Here is a 24,033-nt window from a genome sequence, read left to right as displayed (position 1 = left end):
ACTGAACCTGGTGGTGGTGGTGGTGGTGGTGGCAGCGCACATTTTTAATCCCAGCACTTGGGAGGAAGAGGCAGGCAGATCTCTTTGAGTTCGAGACCAGCCTTGTCTACAAGAGCTAGTTCCAGGACGGCCTCCAAAGCCACAGAGAAACCCTGTCTTGAAAAACCTAAAAAACAAAAACAAAAACAAAAAAAACCCAACAACAAAAAAACAAACCAAAAACTCTACTTGAAAACATTTTAGATGAGTATTAACAAAATGTGGTCGGAAGAGATTTCAGATTAAACCTATACACAAAATGAGATGTAACTGGGCTTGTTTGAGATGGGTCTTGCTTATCTAGCTCATGCTGCCCTTGAATGCCACCTGCTTGTTAATGTTTTGGATTCAGAACAAGTGCTACCAAGCCCCCTTAAAATAAAAGTTTTATTTTATTTGGTGAGAAAGGGTCTCTGTGTGCTGCCCAGGATGGCTTGCAACTCTGTAGCCTAGGCTCACCTCCAACTTGTTATTCCTCAACCTTGTGATTGATTACTGGATTATAGGTCTGAACTATTCCCAGCCTAAAATGAAAATTTCAATCAAAATTAAGTTTGTTGGTAACCTGTATCTCCCAGGTTCACAGGACAATAACTGATTCTTCATTATGTCAATTATCTTAAAGGAAAGGCAACTGTCTTTTAAAAAGTCCATCAAAAACATATCTTTCCACGTGCTCAGCTACACATTTAACCATTCAGCAGCAGCCTGCTCTTCTCTTGCATGTCTGCAAGTGAGATGTGGACATATTTTTCTAATATGAACACATAATGAAGATACACTAAATGTCACTCTAACACAGGTTGGCCTTAAACTCATGGCAACCCTCCTGCCTCAGTTTCCTGAGTGATACAAGTAAAGTATGAGCCATATTTTATCGGGAGAAAAAAATGAACAATTTTGTGTGGGTTGCTGAGTATTGAATGAATACATGCTAAGAACACACGCTACCACTGAGCTACACCCAACTCAAAGTTAAACTTTCATAGCAAATTTTCTGTTGTTAATTGTATTTTAACTAAGCAAATTAGCTCTGTAAATAGTCTCTACTCTACTGAATAAGAATGACTTTGGGAAAGAAGGGGTAAAAATAGCCAGTTTAGCCAAACATTTAAAAACCAGTACGTCTTTTACATCTGAGATCTCAGAGAGGCTTTGACACAGAATGCTGGGATGTTATACTGAGGTCACTGGGGGAGTATTTCTGGAGTAAAGGCTTTGACACAGAATGCTGGGATGTTATACTGAGGTCACTGGGGGAGTATTTCTGGAGTAACCTGAAGACAGTCCATGCTTCCAGCCTTCAGTGGGGAGAACAGCTCCTGCTCACGACCTTGGTAGAGAGGGACAAGGAGAACTGCCCCATTCTCAGAGCTATACCACAAAAGCAATGTCTAATTCCTGTTCACCTCTGTTCTGCTTTCATAGTGCTTCTTTCTTTTGTATTTCTTTGACTGTCATCCAGGCACCAAACAGCAAAGAGCTTCCAGAGACACAATGGATTTCCACTATACAAAGAAGCGCATCTTGTGAGAGATACACAGAGAATGAAGGCATTTTTACATAAGCAGTATAAAACTCACAACTGAAGCGGTGCTGACATCATGTGGGCAGTCCTGCTCACTGCAAATTACCTGGGAGGGACTCTAGAGAAGTCTGGCCTAAGGGTTCGTGCAATTTATCATAAAACTGTAGAATCTCAAGCACAGGTTAAGTTCAAACACCAAAAGATTTCTTAAAAGACAATAACGAAGGAAGACCTTTCTTGCCTCATAAGTTAAAAAAAATCACAAGACAAATCAGACTGTTCACATGGGCAGTACTGTACATTACCAATCCCAAATGGATCACAGGACTCTTATCACACTCGCTCACTCACACACACACCCTAACACCAGAGCATACTATTCCAAACACAAAAATGATTCCTGTTGTTCATTATCCAACTATCTATGGCTGTCAGTTTAGTCGGGCCTGGGGCTGTTTTTTACAGGGAGGGGGCCTCCCATGGCGCACAATGTGTTTTTCTAAACTGTCCAGAATGGCTACAGCAATCTGCTGGACGTAGGGGTCTGTCTGCTCATGTTCTTTGATGTTGTACAAATGCTGCAGTCCTCCTTCTTCAATCAGCATGCTGCAATACCTTGAAGCTGGAAGAAAACATTAGAACATTTCTTTTAAGGTATTTATAAGTTTTGAAGTTATCCCACAACCAAACAAATTCTTCGGGCTTAAAACAAAACAAAATGCATCAAAGACCAGGCATGGTGGAGCATGAAACAAATCTATATAGTAAACACCCTGTCTAAAAATTCAAAACCAAAAAGCTTCTCACAAATCAGGTGTCCTCCTCTACCAATCTCTACTTTATTCCCTTGAATTCAGGAATCTTAAAAAAAAAATCTTATTTTATGTGTATGGGCGTTTTATCTACATATATGTCTGTGTACCCCTTGCATGCCAGGGCCCAGAGAAGGCCAGAAAAAGGTATCAAATCCCCTGAAGCTGGAGTTATAGATGGTTGAGTCACTATGTAGGTGCTGGGAATCTCAAACTCAGGTTCTCTGGAAGAGCAGCTGGAGCTCTTAATTGCCAAGCTGGGTTGGTGGGATGGTGCACACCTTTAGCTCCCACACTACAGCAGAGGCAGGAAGATCTACATGGGTTCAAGGCCAGCCTGGTCTATACAGCGAGTTCCAGGACAGCCAGGGCTACATAGAGAAACCCTGCCTGTCTTGAAAAACTAAAAACTGGCTTTTTGGAAGCTGGGGAGATGATTCAGCAGTTAAGAGCACCTACATGGTAGCTCACAACTGTCTATAACTCCAGTTCCAGGGAATCTGATAGCATGTAAGTGATTTACAGACATGTATGCAGGCAAAACATCTATACCCATAAAATAAAATTTAAATAATAATAAAAAAGGCTTTCTGTAACTGAGTACTCATGGGCTTTTTTCTAAGATTAATTAATTAATTATGTATATAGCATTCTGCTGTCATGTATGCCTGCACATCAGAAGAGGGCACCAGATCTCATTATAGAAGGCTATGAGCCACCTTGTGATTGCTGGGACTTGAATTTAGGACCTCTGAAAGAGCAGTCAGTGCTCTTGACCTATGAGCCATCTCTCCAGCTCTGGCAGTGGCTTTTTCAATCCCAGCATTTGGGAAACAAGTGAATCTCTACAAGTAGCAAGTTCTAGGCCAGAAAAGCCAGGGTTACATAGTGAGACCTTGTCTCAAATAAACAAGCTTAGAGTTGAAGAGATGGCTCAGTTCTAACAGGCACTTGTTATTCTTATAAAGGACCCAGGTTTAGCTCCCAGCACCCTCATGGTGGCTTATAACCAGCCCTAACTCCAGTCCTAGGCAGTTCTGGTCCCAACAGGCACCAAGGCAGGTGGATCTCCAAGTTGGAGCCCAATCTGATCTACACATTTCCAGGACTGCTGGGAAACACAGAGAAATCCTATCTCAAAAAACAAAACAAAACAAAACAAAAACCCCATGTCTTCCAGGGATGAAGTTACATGTTAGTGAAGAGTCTTGTCTAGCATGTTCTAGGCATGGTGGTACACATCCATCTCACCACTCAAAGTTGAGGTAAGAGACTGCTGAAAGTTTATGGCCAGCCTGAGCTACACAGTGAGCTTGCCAGGACTACACAGGAAAACCCCAACAACCTTTACTCCCACCCTCAAATGACTTTCTGTAAAGGAGAATTTCACTTGAACCACGGTTCTAATTTTGGTACATACGATTCTTGCTGCAGACGTGTTGCATAGCCCAAACTGCCCACAGCTGGACTCCCGGTGTTGTAAAACAGCCAAGTAATGGGAAAAATGGATTAAAGGATCTAAAAATTCAAAACAAAAGAATCAAAGTCACATTTTATACAAAGCATCATTTCTAAGAAGTGAGTCTTACATCTTTAAGAAAATACTTGCCATTTCCAGACTGATCTAAAGGAGCAACAAACACACACACACCTTTTCTTTGTCATGGGTATTTCAGAAAGGACTGCATTGAGACACCATGGCACACAAAAGGTATTTAACATACTGTATTAAGGGGGGGGATGTGGATCTTTCAAAAGCTTTTTGCTTGTTTGTTTTCCATTTTTGGTCTTCCCCTTAGATATCTGAATGAGAAAGTACCCTTTATACTTTAAAATTAGTTACAAGAAGACAGATGTGGTGGCTCATACCTTTACTTGGGAAGCAGAAGCAAATGGATTTCTGTGAGTTTGAGGCTAGCTTGGTTTAGAGACTGAGTTTCAGAATAGCCAGGATGATGTAGAGAGCCCTGTCTTTTTTTTTTTTTTTTTTTTTTTTACGAGACAGGGTTTCTCTGTTTTGGAGGCTGTCGGTCCAGCCTGGCCTCGAACTCACAGAGATCCGCCTGCCTCTGCCTCCCGAGTGCTGGGATTAAAGGCATGCGCCACCAACGCCCGGAGAGCCCTGTCTTAAAAAAAAAAAAGTGGGGGAAGGGAATAAAGTCTACCACATATTAATAAAGAGAGCCATTCACCAAGGAGATAGAACAACTGTAAATATATACATACCAAAGGCACTTGGAGCTACTACTTCAGAAAATATAGCCTGAGCTACATAAGACCATGTGTCAAATTTTTTTTTGAGAGATCTTAAAAGAATAACCTAATGGTGCACCTCAAGGTCCCAGAAAAACAGGCAAACCCCAAAGCAGGTGCATGGCAAACAATAAACAGGGATGAAAGTTATGAACAAGGAGACTAAAAACAATGCATAGAATCAACAAGGAGTTTCTTCTTAGAAAAAAATAAAAATGACAGTTTACTTAGCAAACTAACCAGAAGAAAGAGAAGATCCAAATTAATACAATTAGAAATTTTTAAAGGTGTTACAACAGATTACAATGGAGTTCAGAGAATTATTAGAGAATATTTTTAAAATTATATTCCAGAAAATTGGAAAAATGGGTGAAATTCTAAATGACCTACCAAAATTAATCGAAGAGGACATATACAACTTAAAACAGATCTCTAACAAGCAAAACAATTGAAAGTCTAGAGGATGGAGGGAAGCCAGGAATGGTGGTGAACCTTTAACTCCAATACTCAAGAGGCAGACAGATCTCAGTGAGCTGAAGGTTTACACAGTGACTTCTGGGTCAGTGAGGCTTGTCTCAAAACATAACACAGAAACCATCAAAAAGCTAAAAGTGAATTAAATTCCTACAAAGCAAACAAAAAAATTTTTTTGGTGTCCTGGAACTCGCTTTGTAGACCAGGCTGGTCTCGAACTCACAGAGATCTGCCTGCCTCTGCCTCTGCCTCCCAAGTGCTGGGATTAAAGGCGTGTGCCACCAACACCCAGCAAATTATTACTTTTTATTTATTGATTTTGAGGGGGTGTTCAAGACAAGGTTTCTCTGTTCCTGGCTATCCTGGAACTCGCTTTGTAGACCAGGCTGGCCTCAAACTCAGAGATCCACCAGCCTATACCTCCTGAGTGCTGGTATTAAAGGCATGCATCACCATTGCACAGCAAATTATTACCATTTGCAGATAATTCTTAGTTCTGTTAAATATTTTCAGCAAAGCAGTATATAAAACCAACATCCCCAAATCAGTAGCCTTTCTCTATAGCAGTAGCAAATCTATTGAGAAATAATTCAAGGAAGAAAATTCCATGCAGAATAGTTTCATAAAAAAATGAAATGTCCAGAAATAACCCTAGCCAGGGAACTAAAATCCTCCAGAATGAACACCTGAAGATACCAAGCAGGAAACTGAAGACAACCCTGAAAGGTGGAAAGACCTTCAAGCTCATGGGCTGGTGTAATTAATGGTGTGAAAATGGTCACATAACTGCAAGAGACCTACAAATTCAATGCAACCTCTATGAAAATTCAATGACATTCTTCACAGAGCCAGAAAACCACCCTGAAGTTCTCATGAAAACACACAGGCAGGCCTGTGACATGGTCCCTGGGATAAACACTTGCATTGTAAGTCTGTTGAGAAACTGGGCTCCAGAACCTCAGAAGACAACCACTGCCTTCCACAGGTTCTGACTGTCCAATGCACACCATGGCATGTTGGCAAGAGCGTGCTCTCTCTCTCTCTCTCTCTCTCTCTCTCTTATATATATATATGTATATATATATATACACACACATATACACACACACACACATATATTTTTTTTGACCTCAACTATACTGCAGAGCAATAACAAAGAAGCAGCTGCACTGGGGCAGAACCAGACATGCAGGCCAGGAGAATAAAAAAGGATTCAGAATAAACCTACAAAACATACATTGGAGGGAGCTCAAGAGATGGCTTAGCAGTTAAGAGCACTGGCTGCTCTTCTTTTTTTTAATAATTTATTTTTATCATTTTATGTGCATCAGTGTTTTGCCTGCATGTATGTCTGTGTGAGGGGTCAGATCTAGAAGTTATAGACAGCTGTGAGCTGCCATGTGGGTGCTGGGATTTGAACCCAGGTTCTCTGAAGAGCAGTCACTGCTCTTAAACCACTGAGTCATCTCTCCAGCCCCCCATTGGCTGCTCTTCTAGAGAAGTGACCATGTGAGGAGAGAAAGAAGAGGCCAGAGAAGGAGAGGAAGGGAAGGCAGTGTGGTTGGGAGTAAAAATACAAACAAAATACAGGACTTTTCTAAAAAATAAAATAAAGTAACGTACAATTAAAAACCTTTCTTTCTGGGCTAGTGAGAAGGCTCAGCAAGTAACGGCGCTTGCTACCAAGTCTGACAACCTGGGTTTGATGCACTGACCCACATGTGGGAGGAGAGAACCAACTGAGAGTTCTCCTCTGGCCTCCACATGAATGCCTACAGTATGCACAAGCATCACTGCTCCTCCACACAAAATAAACAAACATCAAAAAATGTTTAAATGGACTGGGTGGTGCTGGTGGTGGTGGCATTTACTTTTATGGCCCTGCTTTTTACTATCTTTAAAGGCTTTCTGAAATACTGGCAGACATCATCTTCTTTAGAGATACTTAAAAGTTTTGGTAGCTCTTTTGGACTCCAACTGCCAAGGCACAATATCTATCAGTCCAGGAATCTCCTCTCTCTTTTTTGGGGGAAGGGGAGGGGATAACCTAGTTGAGAATACTCCTCAGACTGGCATCCATAATGTATCCTTGAACAGGTTTGTGCTTCCCCTCTCTAGTTCCCCTTGGTCTATAACAAGAATACCCCTTGCCATACCACACCTTTAATCCCAGCCTGACCTACCGAGAGAGTTTCAGGACTGCCCAGGCAACACTGAGAAATCCTGTCTCAAAAAACAAACAAACAAAAGCCCCTGAGTCAATAGAGGTACCCTCTGCCACAGGTCAAAACAGCTTGATTCATGGGAAAACTCTGTCATTCCCACCACTGATTTGAACCACATAATCCTTTCACTTTTCACCCAGAACACCAGCAGCCACTTCTGTGGCCATGGGCTTCTTATGGGAAGATAAAGCTTGCATTCATCATTTTCAATGAGTTTCTGACAGCCAGTGGCTGCTTCATCTTGACACAACCAACTGCCTAGGGAATGCCATGAAAACGCCCTGGGGGCGGGGGGGGGGCACGCTACAGAATCAGTATATAGCCCAGGTTGCCATTAAATGTGCTATGTAGCCTAGCCTGCCCTCCTACATTTGCCTCTCTTTTAAAGTTATTATTGTGTCGTATGTTGAGTACAAGCACACATGCGTATGTAACAGTATGCATTGGGAGGTCAGAGGACAACTCTTGGAAGTCAGTTCTGGTGACTTCCACTGTGGTGAAGGTGATCTAACTCAGACTGTCAGGTAAGCTCGTACCCATTGAATCATCTTACCTCTTGAGTACTGGCATTACAGAGATGAACCACCACATTGGGCCTTAAGACACACACTTTAAAGACTTTGATTTGTAAAGTAGGAAATGGAGACAGTCAATGATAATGGGCAGAACACCATTAAAAAGGTATAGAATTTGCTTTTCTGTTTGTATTTGTCTAAACAAAAATGAGTTTAAAAAACTGTTGAAGAGGGGCTGGAGAGATGGCTCAGCAGTTAAGAGTACTGGCTACTTTTCCAGAGGACCCAGCCTAGATTCCTAGCTCCCACATATTGGCTCACAACCATCTGCAACTCCAATTCCAGAGGACCAATCCAATGGCTTTCTGAGGCAACATGTGCATGCACACGGTACACAGACATGCGGTCACACAAAATTAGAATGAAATCTAAACAACAAGCCAGCATGCATAAAGTAGCCAATAAAAATAAGTCATAATAAATTTATGCAGCAATGGGAATATTTCAGACAATAAGTTGCCTATCTTCCCACCTAATTTGCCACAGGCAGATTTAGCCTTCCAGAATGCCACTTGTATTGTTTTTGTTTGTTTCATTGGTTTTTTTGTGGTAAGGGTAGGATGGGAGTTGAGTGACGGGGTCTCATGTATCCCAGGATGCCCTCAAGCTTGCTGTGAAGGCTAGGACAACTTCAACTTCTGCTCTGCCTGTCTCCACTGTTCCAGCATTAGCACTTCAGACTCAGGCTGCCATTCTCCGTTTATGTAGTGATAGGGATCACAAACTCAGGGTTTTATGAATGACAGACAGCACTTTCCTAGGCATATAACCCCAGCCTTCTTGGTCATCTTCAAATTTAAAGAGCAGAGGAAAATTCCAGAAATCTGCCTTCAATCAATATGGATAAAGGAAGGAATGCTGAATGAATAGTAGAAAACAAATCAAAATACTTTTTTAAGCCCTCTTGAGACAGGTCTTGTCCTATAGCCTAAGTTGGCCAGGAACTTGGCAATCCTGCTTCAGCCTCCTCAGTGCTGGGATTGTAAGCATGCACACCATGAGCAGCTACTTTACTCAAAACCAGTACTATGAGAGATACTTCAAGTAAAGAATGTAAGAAAATTAAATTATTACTTAATAATCATGCTAATTACCTGTATGCTACCATCTCACACTCTGGAGTTGGCCATTTCAAAATAGCTGAGTGCTACAAGACACAAAACATAGGATATATTACAATATTTATTTTTAACAATACTACTTTATAATGAAGTTTTCATATGTAACTGTTACAGATGTAACTTATATCATCCCAGAAAATACCAAATGACCCTACCAAATCATCAAGAAGAGAATTCCTCTGGTTACGGCTCAAGGTCCATGCCTGTTCACCTCTGGATATTAAGTGGGCGATAATCCCAGCCGCAAAGTAACTGACTTCTACTTCCACACTGTGCAGGAGACTGCTGATATGGTCTATGAAATCCTTCCACATTAATTCAGAGTGTAGCTCTTGTACTTCAGCTATATTGTTCTGGGAGAAAAAGAAGGTATAAAAGTCTTATGCAAAGGAAACAGCTAAGAGAACTGTTTCAGACACTAGACAAGCACTAATGGTGATCGACAAAGTATACAGAAGGCATTTTACAGACTGCAACAAAGGAAAGGGGAATTGTGGTAGTTTGAGTAGTAAGTATCCCCCTAGTCTTAGATATTTGAATACTTGGTCCTCAACTGCTGCTGCTGGGAGATTTAGGAAGTGTGGCCTTGTTGTTAGTTTGTCACTGGGGTGCACTTTAAGGTTGCAAAGCCTTGCACCATTCCCAGTGTGCCCCTTCTCACCATGCTTGGGATTCAAGATGTGAGCCGTCAGCTTCTATTCCTGCTGCCATTCTGACACTGGCTGCTATCATGGGTTGTTTCTTTAAAAAAACTTTTTTTTGACTGTGAGTTCAAGGCTGGTCTAGTTTACAGAGCTAGCTTCCTTCCAGGACAGCCCAGGCTAGTTTTCAGTACAAAACAAAAGAACTTTTTTTGAGGTTTTTAAAAATGTATATGCGCAAGTGTAACCAGGTGTGTGCAGTGACTAGAAGCCAGGAGAGCATATCAGATTCCTGGGGCTGGACTTGCAGATAGTTGTGATTCTCCACATGGGTCTCCACCAAGGACTTGACCCTGGGTCTTCTGGAAAAGCAACCAATACTTTTTTTTCAAGACAGGGTCTCACTATGTAGCCCTGGCTGTCCTAGAACTTGCTCTGCATAACAGATTGTCCTAGAACTCATAATAATCTGCCTGCCTCTATCTCTGGAGTGCTGGGATTAAGGTATAACCCCCCCAACACCCCCATAACCAATACTCTTTTTTGTTTATCAAGACAGGGTTTCTCTGCATAAGCCTGGCTGTGCTGCAACTCTCTCTGTAGACCAGGCCGGCCTCAAACTCAAGAGATCCACCTGTCTCTTGAGTATTGATGTTAAAGAACTGTACCACTACACTAGGCTTGTTGTATCTTTTTAATTTAATAATTATACTTTAATTATACTGTTTTCCATTGTCGCTAGATATTAAAAAACAACACACCACAATCTTTCTATATTTATTTTTCTTTTAAGACAGTCTCACTACTCTGTAGGAACTTAACAGAGATTCACCTTCACTACCACACCCAGCTTCCTTCCTTCCTTCTTTTTGAGATGAGGTATCATGTAACCCTTAGCTATGCAGGAGAAGATGCTTTGAATTTCTGATTCTCCTGTCCCCACCCTTCATCTCCCAAGTATGAGATTACAGGTGTATGTAATCTCATTTTTATACTTTATACTCATGTTTGTATTTTCTTTACACATCCAAATTTATATGATACAGAGGATAGAAACCAAGTTTCATGCATGCTAGACAAGCACTCTATCAATGGACCTGGACGACATATATCCCCATTTGTTTACCTGTGTGTGTGTGTGTGTGTGACATGTTGAGGTCAGAGGACAAATGTCATCATGTGGTTTCTAGGGTCAAGCTCCTATTACCAGGCTCTGCATCAAATGTCCTTACCAAATGAGCAGCCTTGAGGGCCCAAGAGGCAACTTCTAATGCACACACTCAGACAGAAAATAAATATGCCTTGGAATTAATCAGGAACTGTGTATAACTTACCAAAAGTCCTAGAACTTTTTGTTGAATGGATGACTCAGTTGGGAAAGACTGTACAAAAAAAGAGAGAGAGAGAGAACGTATAACTATCTAAAGAAACAAATATAATAAAGAAATGCTCAAAGAAATCAACCATATCCAAACTGTTAAGTAAAATTCCATTCTAACCTCTAGAACTCTCATGAAGAGTTCCAACCCTTGATTTTCAATGAAGTGTCTGCATGTTGTTGGGGACTCATCTGTGAGGTTCCAAAGTGCACTCAAAGTAAATTTCAATGTAGTGTCCACTGAATTTTGATTAGTTTTCTGCTTCACTATTTGAAGAAGTTGCTAAGGGAGAAAAAAAGAATTAAATTGTCATAATTTGAGATTACCAATAAGCACAAATCCATGAGGACTATTCTCATAGCTTAAAGCATCCCTGTAAAGATTTTTAAAAATGTAAAGTATATGTATTTATTTATCTAGTGTGTTGGGGTGGGCACATCCATGCCACAGCATGTGTGTAGAGGTCTGAGAACAACTCACAGGAGTTGGGTTTTTTTCCACCCTGTGGGTCCTGGGGATTGAACTCATGTCATGGGTGGCAGGAAACATCTTACTTGCTGTCCTACCTTGCTAGCCCTAGTTTATTTTGTATTGTTTCTTGAGACAGTCTTGCTGTGCAACCCAGGGCCAGTCAACTTGACACAAGCTACAGTCACTTTGGAAGAAGGACTCTCAAATGAGAAAATACCTCTACAGGACTGCAAGCAATTCTGTAGCCTATTTCCTTGATTAGTGATTGCCGTAGAAGGGCTCGGCCCATTATGGATGGTGCCCTTTCTGAATAGGTAACCCTAGGCATGTGTAAGAAAGCAGCCTGAGCAAGTATTCTTCCATGGCCTCTACATCAGTTTCTGCCTTTCCGAGATGATGCGCTCCAAGCTGTAAGATGAAATAAACTCTTCTACAAGTTGACTTTGGTCATGGTGTTTTATCACAGCACCAGAAACCCCAAGACAATAGCCAAAGCTAACTTCTAAGTCAAGATCTTCCTGCCTCAGCCAATGTAACACTGGGATTTCGGAGGCTGTGGCAGGAGGACTGTCACAACTTCAAGTCCTTCCTGAACTACACACACAGTGATAAAAGAACTGAAGTTTATACTGGGTATTAAGATAACAATAGCTTTGACATGTCTTCTTCTTCTTCTTTTTGTTTGCTTGCTTTTTTTTTTTTTTTTTCAGAGACAGGGTTTCTCTGTATTGTTTTGGAGGCTGTCCTGGAACTAGCTTTTGTAGACCAGGCCAGTCTCGAACTCACAGAGATCCACCTGCCTCTGCCTCCCGAGTGCTGGGATTAAAGGCGTGTGCCACCAATGCCCAGCCTGACATGTCTTCTTATAAGCTACATCTACAGTAACTAGCCTAAGAAATGCAGTTTGTGAGCTAGGTGTGGGGGTGCATGCTTTTAGTCACAACTCTTGGGGCTGAATAATATGCATCAGGCTCTGGGTTCAACCTCAGGAACAATGAACTTAGTTATTATCATCATTACTATTAACTTTGCTTACACAAAATATATCCAGTAGATTACTCTCTTAAATTTTTTAATATACTGTCAGCCAGAATTACTGAGATATCTACATAGTTCCTAAAAGTCTTTCACCTCTGCTTTTTGAGATAGGGTCTCATTTTATAAAGCCCTGACTAGCCTAGAATTCATTAGTTAGACCTGTCTGGCTTTGAACTTACAGAGATCTACTTGCTTTCATATCTCAAATGCTAGGATTAAAGGCATATACCACCATGCCTGGCTCCAAAATATTCCCTTTTTGATTTTTATTTACAAAAATAAATTTTTTAAATTTTATTTGTATATGTGTGTGCCTGTGTGTATGTATCACATGCAAGCAGCTGTCCATGAAGGCCAGGAAAGCATTGAATTCCCTGGAAGTGGAGTTGCAGGTGATTATAGACCACTCAGTGTGGGTGCTGTGAGCTAAACCCAGGTCCTCTGCAAGAGTAGCAAGTGTTCTTAAGCCCTGAGCCAAGGACTGGCTATTAGTTCACAGCTGTTTGCATCTGTCAAGGACTAAAGTTACTGAAATAAAAAAAATATATACATTTGGGCCTGGAGAGATGGCTCAGTGATCAAAGCGTACTTGCAGAGAAATCCCATCATTCACACGGTGGCTCACAACCACCCTTAGCTCTAGTTTCAGGATATCTACGATCTTCTTCTGACCTCTGCAGGCACCAGGCATGCACATGGTATACATACACACACAGGCAAAAAAACTCATACACACAAAAATGAAACAAATGTATAACATGGAAAAAAAAGAATACATTTGAGGTCAGGAATACAGCTTAGTGGTGGAATGCCTGCCTAGCATATGCAAGGTCAACCCCTAATTCTACAAACGACCAAATATCAAATCAAAACAAAACAAGAAACAACTGAATACATTCATTTAGAAGAAGTGAATTAATTAAAAAATAGAGAAAAGCTGGGACAGGGGTGGTCTATAGTAGAAAGATGACAAAGCATGTGTGAAACCCTGGCTTAGATCCCCAGGAACACGAACACATACACATACACATACACCTACACCCATACATACTCACAAAAGATACACCACATCAAGGAGCCGGGCGTTGGTGGCGCACGCCTTTAATCCCAGCACTCGGGAGGCAGAGGCAGGCGGATCTCTGTGAGTTCGAGGCCAGCCTGGTCTACTGAGTGAGTTCCAGGACAGCCTCCAAAGCTACAGAGAAACCCTATCTCGAAAAACCAAAAAAAAAAAAAAAAAAAAAAAAAAAGAATACTATCAAGGACTGGAGAGATGGCTCAAAGATTGAGAGCACTGGTTAATCCTCAAGAGAACCTGGTTTAATTATCAGCACCCATGTGGCAGCTCACAACTGTCTGTAACTCCAGTCCCATGGGACCCAATTCACTCTTTTAGACTCCACCAGGACCAGAACACCTCCACACAGTGCACAGACACACATGGAAGCAAAATACCTATACATGTAAAATAAATACATTTTTAAAAATTAAAAACAAAAAAAAAAAAAACAAAACAAGCAAAAAAACCAAAACACTATGAAGTATCCTAAAAAGAGGGAAAGTAAACTTACCCGGACAATGAAGAGCTCAGCACCAAGCTGCGCAGTTTGCTCTGTAGAAAGCTAGAAGCAAATATAAGATAAAGGAAATGCCCAGGAGTTAATAGGTGTGAGTTTACTATATTTCACCATAACAGCCTCCATAGCCAGACTGAAATAGCTCATTAGCCTCCCCCCATTCTGCAATATTCAACACAATTAAATAAGCAGGACAGCAGAGAGGTGTACTAACTTTTCTGGCATACAACAGAGGGGGCAGCAGTAACTGCAATGAGCAACAACCGCCTTTAGGAAATCATTCAGCAAAGTTCAGGTACCTTGGCAGCCAGGATGGAAATGATAGCAACTGCCATTCTTTGCATGTTTTGATCTTCGTGATTGCAAAGCCACTGCATGACAAGCTTGGCTGCTTCAAACCTGAAAACACAAGAGGGTTTCCTCAATCTTGGAGATCCAGGTACGATTTTAGGGAGCCGGGGAAGGCTGATACTACCTACAACTTAATGTGTGGGAAAGGAAGCTTTCTCTTAATGAAGGAGAATAACAAATTACCATTAGTATTTTCAAAATGTTGAGAACTGGACCCAGAGCCTTGTCTAGGCAAAAGTTCTACCACAGATATATATCCCCAGACCTTTATCTTATTTATTTATAGTGTCTATCATTTTTATTTTCCTTACTGGTAGTGTGTGTATGTTTGTTTATCTATGATGTGCATGAGTGTGCAGGTATGCTATGATATATATATATACATATACATATGTATATATATGTGGCCATCAGAGAACAAATTTTTAGAATCAGTACTCTCCTTCCACTGTGGGTTCTAGAATTTGAACTCAGATGGTCAGGCTTTTGTGAAAAGTGCTTTTTACCAGCTGAGCCATCTTTTTTTTTTTTTTTCATTTTTTTTTCATTTTATTTTCCAGTTTAAATTTAGATAAGAATCAAGGTTGCTTCACAAGTCAGTTCCAGGTCCCTCTCCCATTCCCTCCCTTCCTCCCGTGCCCCCCCCCCCCGTTATCCCCTCATTTCTCCAGGGAGGGTGAGGCCCTCAATGGGGGTGTCCATAGTGTGTCATTTCATATAGGGCAGGGCCTAGACCCTTTCCCAAGAGTTCAGGGTGAGAGTGCACCTCACATTGTTCTATTGGAGTCCAAAGTCCGTGTGTATACTTGGGATGGGTCCAGCTGAGCCATCTTGCCAGCCCTTATTTGTGTCTTTTTGAGATAGGGTCTCATGCAGCTCAGGCTGTCCTCAAACTCTCTATGAAGCCAAGGATGACCTTAAACTGCTGATCTTCCTGCCTCCACCTTCCATGTGCTGGAATTACTGGCATGTGCCACTATACCTGGCTGTTTGTTTTCATTTTGAGACAGTCTCAAGTAAGTTGCCAGGCAGGCTTTGAACTTCTAGTTCTCCTCCTGGGATTATAGGCCTGCACCACTGTGCTCATCAAAATGCTAGCAATGGTAGAGAAACAGGAGCATGGGGCTGCGGAGAAAGCTCAGCTGGTAAAGGGCACGCTGTGCCAGCATGAGGACCTGAGTTGAATCCCCAGCAACCATGTAAAAGAGCTCGGCATGGCAACGCATACCTGTAATCTTAGCTCTGGGGAGGCAGAGACAGGAGGATCCCTGGGACTTGATGGCCAGCCAGTCTAGCCCACTCCGTGAACTCCAGGTTCAGTGAGGGACCCTGTCTCAAAAAAATAAGGTAAGGAGCATTGAGGAAGACACCCAATGTCAACCTCTGGTTTTCACACTGATACATGTGTACATTGTGCACACACATAACAACACACCCCCACAAAAACACACAGAGAGACACAATAATATAGAGATATAGTCAAAATTGGCATTTTACCTTCTACAATGAAAACACTTCAGTATTTCAACATCATAGCTTTAAGCATAATCTTTGTTAAACACTTTTAAAATTAATTTTATATGAGTGTGTGAACACATGCATGTTCTCACGCAGCATGCATATGAAGATCAGAGGACAACTTGAGGGAGTCAAACTGTCCCTCCTTCTACCATGTGGGCCTTGGGGGTTGAATTCATGTTGTCAAGCTATTACTTGCCTATTAAATGGAACATCTTGAAGAATCCGGTCACTGCAAAGTGAGAGCAGGCAATTCTTCTGTAACTAAAGCATAAAAAGGAGAGAGAAAAAGAACAAAACAAAACTGAAAAGAACATCATTCTCTTATCTTTGAGCCAAAGATAGTCTTTTAAAAAGTATTTTAAAAATTATGTTTAAATGTGTGTGAGGAGGGTGCGGGCATGGTAAGTGCTGGAGATTGAACCCAAGGCTCATGAATGAAAGGCAAACACTCTGACTAAACCCCAGTTACTTATACAACCAGCTCCAGCTACTGTTTTTTTTTTTAAAGATTTATTTATTTATTACAGATACAGTTTGTCTACATGCCAGAAGAGGGCATGCACCAGATTAAATTGTAGATGGCTGTGAGCCACCATGTGGTTGCTGGGAATTGAACTCAGGACCTCTGGAAGAGCAGTCAGTGCTCTTAACCTCTGAGCCATCTCTCCAGCCCCTCCAGCTACTGTTTTTAAATCGTGAAAGATACACAATTTTTGTTCTTAGTCTGAGACAGATCTCTCAATTATGTGGCTCTGGCTGTCCAGGAGCTTGCTATGTAAACTATACTGGCCTTGAATTACCAGAGATCAACCTGTGTCTACCTCCCAAATGCTAAGATTAAAGGTTTGTACCACCACACCTGATCAAAAGTATGTTCTTTAAACGAATTCTTTATAAATGTTATCAAGAATAAATTGTTTTCGGAAAACTTTATACTTTTTTTTTTTTTTTTTTTTTAGTTTTTGGTTTTTCGAGGCAGGGTTTCTCTGTATTGTTTTGGAGGCTGTCCTGGAACTCACTCTGTAGACCAGGCTGGTCTCGAACTCACAGAGATCCGCCTGCCTCTGCCTCCCGAGTGCTGGGATTAAAGGCGTGCGCCACCAACGCCCGAAAACTTTATACTTTTAAACATAGGAATTCAATTCAGATTTTATATCAGTACATTAAATTATGTTCTTTGAAAGCCCTTTAACTTTAAAAACATTTATTTTATTTTGTGAATGTTTTGCCCGTGTATATGTGTACCCAACATGTATGCCTAGTGTCTGCAGAGGTTATGAGCCTCCATGTTGACACCGGTGTTAGTATTTAGGCATCTGTACTGGCCTGTACTTGGGGTTCTGACAGGATACGCCCTCAGCTGCAGCCACTGAGAGCACCACCAGTGCATATTCACTATGCTCCCTTTTAAAAGGACCCAGCCCACCTCCGATCCTCCTCTTTCTCTCCCTCTATCTGTTCCCCCCTTTCTTCTCTCTCCTCTTCTTTCCTTTCTCCTCTCTCCTGCTGCTCCTGTCTCCAGGGGCCAGTCTCCCCTCTTCCCTTTCCCCTTTTTATGATCCCTTTTCCTAATTAAAAATAAAACAAAAACAAAAAACCTCTGCTTGGCGTTTTTCTCTCGTCTGCTGCTTTTCTTAAATTACAACAACTGAGAACTGAAAACCTGGGTCCTCTCTAAGAACAAGTCTTGGCCAATAAGTCAACTCTCAGCTGGCACCCCACTCCCTACCCCGTTCATTTGAGTCATGATCTCACGCAGCCCAGGCTGGCCTCTGACTTACTATGTAGCTGAGGATGACTTTGAACTTTTAGTCTTCCTGTTTTTAACCTCTCAAGTGCTGGGATTACAGGCAAACAAGTGTAAGCCCTATTCCCAGGGAAGGAACCATGGGCTTTGTATATTCAAGGCAAGCACTCTCTCAACTGAGCTATATTCTTAGGCTCTGGAATTTACATCTCTCAGGATGCTTTCTTAGTTTTCGACTGTCCTAACTGCCCCCCTTGAGCTCCTCACAGTACAGTACTACTTAGCTGAAATGTCTGGGAGAAGAAAAAGTGGACTTCAGAGCTTTTAGTGTAAGGCAAGATTTCAAAGAGCAGGTTATGTTGGAGCAATTATCTTGAAAATTGGTTAGGAAAATCAGTGGAACTATTATGAGAATAGGCAGGCCACTCTAAGGGCAAGCAGCAGCTTGTGACCAGAGTGTAAGAAGGACAAGGCATTAAGATTTGGGAACACTGGCATGGACTTTACCAGTTAAGTAGACCAAATATGAAAATAAATAATCTGAAATAAGAAGTTCTCTGAGGCCAGGCGGTGGTAGCACAAGCCTTTAATGACAGCACCCAGGAGGCAGAGGCAGGCAGATGTCTGTGAGTTGGAGGTTAGCCTGGTCTACAAGGGCTAGTTCCAGGACAGTTAGGGCTACACAGAGAAATCCTGTCTTAAAAAAAAAAAAAAAGCTCTCTGAGTATCATAAAGGGCATCAAAGGTTTTGTTTTTCAGTCTCCGATTCTCGATTTTGACATTAGGGCTCTTAAGCTGACTTGCTTCTTAGTACTTGCTATGCTGTACCACACTGTGAGTTTTTCTGTCTGAATTGCAGACCTCATCATAGGGAATAAAGAGACACTAAACTTAATTGAACTAATGGCTTAAATTGGTAACAGAAAAGCATCACTGGGTCTGATCAATGGCTTATTCCCTCTGCAAAATGTCATAAGAAAACAAGAGAAAATGGCATTTGTTACTTTCTTCAAGTTTTGACCAACTGGAATTTTGACTTTTATGGCTCTAGCCTCAAATATGCAAGTATTCAAGAATTTTCAATACTGCCATTCACCAAATTTGGCTATCACTGGCCTAATCCTACACTGTCCTTCCTACATTCTGGTTACAAGCAACTTGCCCTCACTGGAATGGCCTGTGCATTCCCATTTAGGTCCCATTGCTTTTCTTATCCATTTTCCAAGTTGTGGCTCCATCACCTGCTCTATGAAGTCTTCCTGTGCCTTGTCCATACACTATGTACCTGGCAGCACTACTCATTTCCCTCAAGCTCCTATGACATTTACTTCAAACAGCATCCAATAGCTGCAACTTTTCCTTCTTTGACAGGAGTCTTACTAGGTTAAGCAGGATGGCCTGTAATTCCTGGGCTCAAGAGATCCTGTAACACAAAAAAATAAAAGACCCAGAGACTGATATTGGGGTTCAAGCTTCAAGCTGATGATCAGAGAAGGAAGGCATCCAGCCACTAGCTCTTGTCTCTAGCTCAGGTTGAAAGGTGATCCTGGCTCCACCAGACCTCAGACTGAAATCCCAGACTGCTACGCTCTCCTCAACGTGGCTGGAGAATGCTGAGACTTCAATGTCTTCTTATCCTCAATGTGACTGGAGAACGAATACCAGCTCTGAGACCCTGTTCCTCTCTTAAACAACTCTCATGAGTCTGGGATTAAGGGCATGTGATCCCAGGTACTGAGATCATCTTTGTGTGAGCTGTTTCTCTTTAGGACTGGATCAATTTTGTATAGCTCAGTGTGGCCTTGAACTAACAGAGATCCTTCTACCTCTTAATCCTGAGTCCTGGGATTAAAGGTGTGTGCCTGGTTTCTAAGACTTGTGGCTGACTGTGCTTTCTGAATTCTAAGGCAAGCTTTAATAAATCATAAATAATATATCACCACAAGATCCTCCTTCCTCAACCTCTCCTGTAGCTGGGTCTACAGGTACACAGCAGCATGCCTATCTAAATATTAAGTCTTTATTTTCCAGATTTATTTTTTCATTTGTGTGTTTATTGTTTTTCAAGACATGGTTCCTCTGTATTGCTTTGGAGCCTGTCTTGGAACTTGCTCTGTAGACCAGGCTGGCCTTGAACTCACAGAGGTCCACCTATCTCTGCCTCCTGAGTGCTGGGATTAACAGCGTGCACCACCACCACCCAACCAGATTTATTTCTATACCATCTATGTGTGTGTGCCTGAGTGTACATGTGGACCATGTATATGCAATGCCTGCACAGACCAGAAGAGGACATCAGATTTCCTCTGAAGGTGGAGTTACAGGTGGTTTGTTGGCTGCTATGTGGGTGTTGGGAACTCATCTAGGTCCTCTGAAAGAGCAGCAAGTGCTCTGAATCATTAAGTCATCTTTCCAGCCCCATAAACTAAGTAACATTTAAATGTTGTATTTATTAATCTGTGATGAGTATGTGTGGTTTGATGTGCATGAGCATGTGGGGGCCAGAGGTCTACACTGGTAATCTTCCACTATTATTCTTTACCTTATCTTTGAGACAAAGTCTCTTTTTATGATGGTTAATCTCAATTTAGGGATGGGCCTCTGAGCATCTCTGAGGGGTTATCTTGATTGGTTAATTGAGAAGAGAAGACTCACCCACTGTGGATGGCACCATTCCCTAAACTAGGATCCTGGACTGGAGAAAAGGAAAAAGTGTGCTAAACACTAGAAGCCACCACCATTTGACTACTGGTGCAATGCTGCCAGCCAATTCTCCTGCTCCTGCTGCTGTGATATTCCCACAACAATGGACTGTAACTTTAAACTTTAAGTCAAAGTAAAAGCGTCCTTTAGTTATCTCAGCAGAAGATTTTATTGCAGACTGGAAAAGTAACTAATATTCTTACTGAACCTGGACTAAAGTTTCAGCTAGACGAGCTGGTCAAAGAGGTCCCAGGATCCACCTGCCTCTGCCCCTATAGGACTGGAGACCTGAACTCAGGTGGTCCTCCTGATTGTACAGCAAGCACATTCACTCAATCTCCTAAATAAAAATTTCCTAATATAAAATACATATATTATATGACAATACCTCTTAATCTTCAACAGATAAGACACCAATCACCTAAGAATTATTTTGGAGGTGAACGATTTGTGACAGTGTCTCACATTTCCCAAAATGGCTTGAATTCACTACATAGTCAAGGATCCCTGGTCTTCCAGTTTCACCTCTTATGTGCTTAGATTACAGGAATTTACCACATTTGACCTGCACAAATTTTGCATTTAAAAGTCTATAACTTCGAAAAAATATTGTATCTCCTGTATTTGTCTGTGTGGGGATGGGGTGGGGGGACCAGAGGACAACTTATGGGAGTCAGTTAAATTTCTCAATGTGGATCTTGGAGGTTGAACTCAGGCTGTCAGTGGCAAACATCCTTACCTGCTAGGCTATATCATGAGAGAGGGGGAGGGCGAGGGAGAGAAAAAGGAGGAGAGAGAGGGGGGAGAAGAAGGAGAGAGAGAGAGTTTGAGAATGCCAGAGCACATGTGTGAAGGCAGGCAGATCTCTTGAGTTCAAGGCCAATCTTGTTTACAGAGTAAGTTCTAGGACAGCCAGACCTACACAGAGGATCCCTATCTTGAAAAAACATTACTGTTTTTTTAGCACTCTGTTGTATATTTGGTGCTTCTAATTTTTATCATTATACATAGTATTCATACAGACTCTTTTTTAACTATATGACAGGTTTATTAAGATACAATTCATATAGTATACAATTCATGTTATGTGTGGTTTTTAGTCTCTGCGGTTATAATCCTATGATAGAAGAATTAGTACAGTACATCTCTCCCCGCCCCCCCTTTTTTTAAGACAGTGTCCTCTAATCAACTGGGCCTTAAACCTGCTATGTAGGTGAACATGACCTTGAACTCCTGCTCTTGAACTCCTGCTCTTCTTACTCCCAAATACTGTGTTCTGAATTACAGTAAGGCACCACCATACCCAGTTTTGTTCAGTGATGGGGATTAAACCCAGGGCCCTGTGTATAATAGGCAAACATCCTACAAACTGGGCCACATCTCTCGCCCAGTTTTTAGCATGTTTTCCTATCTCCAAAAGAAATCCAGCTGAGGATGCAGCTTGTGACAGAGTATTTGCCCAACATTGGCATGGCCCTGGATTTGAGTCTTAGCACTGAAAAAAAAAAATCCCACATCTGTTATCTATTACAATCACTCTCCATTTTTGCCACCCTTACTTCTTAATTTTTTATTATGAATTTTTTCTCAGTTTTCATTTGCTAATTACAATACAATCTTGGTTCTGTTTTTTTGTTTTGTTTTGTTTTCTCTATGTAGCCCTGGCTGCCCTGGAACTTGCTGTGTAGACCAGGCTATCCTCAGAGTTAGAGAAATCACCAGCTTCTGCCTCCCAAATGCTGGGATTAAAGGCATGCCCGGAACACCAAGAAGTGTTAATTCTGGGCATGGTGATGCATGCCTAATCTCAGAATGTGGAAATGTAGTTGGGGGGAATCAGGTGTTCAAGAACAGCTTGGGCTACAAAAGAGCCTGCTTTGAAAGAACAAAGCAGCAAACAAGAAGGCTTGGTTTATTAAATTGAACTGTATGGAAATAGGAGTGGTAAAAGAAGAATCTAAGAATACTTGAATGTGAATTCACAGGTGCTTACCTGCTGGTGATTAGGAAAATGTTCCATGGCCTTGAGCAGCAAATGGGTCACATCAGCGAGGAGCCGGACAGGCATGCCTAAAGCAAGGTCCTGTTTAGTTAAGTTAAACACACAGGCACTAGCAGCCAGTTGCACAGGCAAATTCATAGGATGGTTTCTCATTCCAGTAACCACAAGCTGAAACAAAACAAAACATTTAGTCATCTTAATTCACCTCGTAAACACAAATCCTCTTCATATAATAAGGCTGCATTGTTGTTACAGAATAACTTCAAAGACATGTTCATATGGAAAGCACCTAGGCCATTACTATTCTCAACTCCCAAACTTCCCTTCCTTGCCAGAACTGCCAGTTAGAATGCAATAAAATACATCCTCTCTCTGGACTAGACAACTATTCTTCACTTGTCTTCTTTCCCTCCTAAAGTCCTCCCTATTCTTCAATTCAGCTGAAAACTTAGCTTTGTGTGTATGTGTGTACATATATATGTGACCACAGAGGCCAGAAGAGGGTGCCAGATCCCTCAGAACTGAAGTTACAGGCAGTTGTGAGCTGCCCGATGTGGGACAAAAACCCCAGAGGTTCTCTGAAGAGCAGAAAGTGCTCTCAATTAACCACTGAGCCCTCTCTCTAGCCCTAGAGAACCAAGCTTTCAACCACACTAAGAAAACTGAAGTAACTGGAAAGAACTTCAGATTCTGACTACCCCTTGTATTCTCCTTACCAGGATACCTTGCCAAACCACACGTGATCTTTTGCAATCCTTTCTAAAGTTGCTCCCTCCATGGCTATGCCAGATCATTTCCTTGTCTGTCTATTCAAGGAAATTATTATTTCTACATCACTTTTAAAATTCTGGATTGGGAAGATCAGCACATTTTAAAAGCTATTCATTTATAAATAATGGGGAAGAGCGGGCTGGAGAGATGGTCCAGCGGTTAAGAGCACTGACTGTTCTTCCAGAGGTCCTGAGTTCAATTCCCAGCAACCACATGGTGGCTCACAACCACCTTGAATGAGATCTGGTGCCCTCCACTGGCACACAGGCAGAAGACTGTATACACAATAAATAAATAAAATATTTAAAAAAAAATAATGGGGAAGAGCACTGCACTTGCCTGTAATTCCAGTATTGGGAGGCTGAGGCAGGAAGACTGTAAATATGAGGCCTAACTGGGTGACACAGCAAGATCCTATCTAAAAAACAAAACTCTACTTATGTAAATGGGCTTTAATCTTTAATTAATTAATATTTCAATCAGGGCTAGAGATCTAGTCCTTTGTGCTCAGTTTTATAGAAACCAAAACTGGAGCTGGCTAACAGTGGCACAAATCTTTAATCCAAGCACTCAGGAAGCAGAGGAAGGCAGATTTCTGAGTTCAAAGCCAGCCTAACTACAGAGTGAGTTCCAGGATAGCCAGGGCTACACAGAGAAACCCTACTGAGGAGGTGGGAACACCTGTTATGGATGGTTTTTCCCACCAGCCTAATCCCATAGCCGCATTACTCCCAATTAAATACACAGACACTATATTAATTATGAAACTGTTGGTCCATGACTAAAGCTTCTTACTGGCTAGCTC

The 24,033-nt window shown here is 41.6% G+C and overlaps 1 protein-coding gene across 1 annotated transcript in view; it reads right to left on the bottom strand.

Moving 5' to 3' along the window:
* Positions 1-209: 209 nt before the first annotated feature.
* Zyg11b (zyg-11 family member B, cell cycle regulator) overlaps positions 210-24,033 on the bottom strand; it is a 49,361-nt gene continuing 25,537 nt past the window's right edge. The window contains exons 5-14 of the mRNA XM_040757000.1: positions 22,449-22,625; positions 16,202-16,266; positions 14,433-14,532; positions 14,128-14,178; positions 11,168-11,329; positions 11,003-11,050; positions 9,183-9,380; positions 9,001-9,053; positions 3,800-3,897; positions 210-2,189 (exon numbers count right to left, since the gene is read on the bottom strand). Of these exons, the coding sequence (XP_040612934.1) occupies positions 1,999-2,189; positions 3,800-3,897; positions 9,001-9,053; positions 9,183-9,380; positions 11,003-11,050; positions 11,168-11,329; positions 14,128-14,178; positions 14,433-14,532; positions 16,202-16,266; positions 22,449-22,625 (1,143 nt within the window). The 3' untranslated portion in view covers positions 210-1,998. The remainder of the gene's footprint in view (positions 2,190-3,799; positions 3,898-9,000; positions 9,054-9,182; positions 9,381-11,002; positions 11,051-11,167; positions 11,330-14,127; positions 14,179-14,432; positions 14,533-16,201; positions 16,267-22,448; positions 22,626-24,033) is intronic.

This window comes from Mesocricetus auratus, unplaced genomic scaffold, assembly GCF_017639785.1.
Source record: "Mesocricetus auratus isolate SY011 unplaced genomic scaffold, BCM_Maur_2.0 Super-Scaffold_100014, whole genome shotgun sequence".
NCBI classification, from domain to species: domain Eukaryota; kingdom Metazoa; phylum Chordata; class Mammalia; order Rodentia; family Cricetidae; genus Mesocricetus; species Mesocricetus auratus.
Note: the sequence above shows the minus strand (reverse complement) of the source record. Positions and strands in the feature narration are given on the sequence as shown.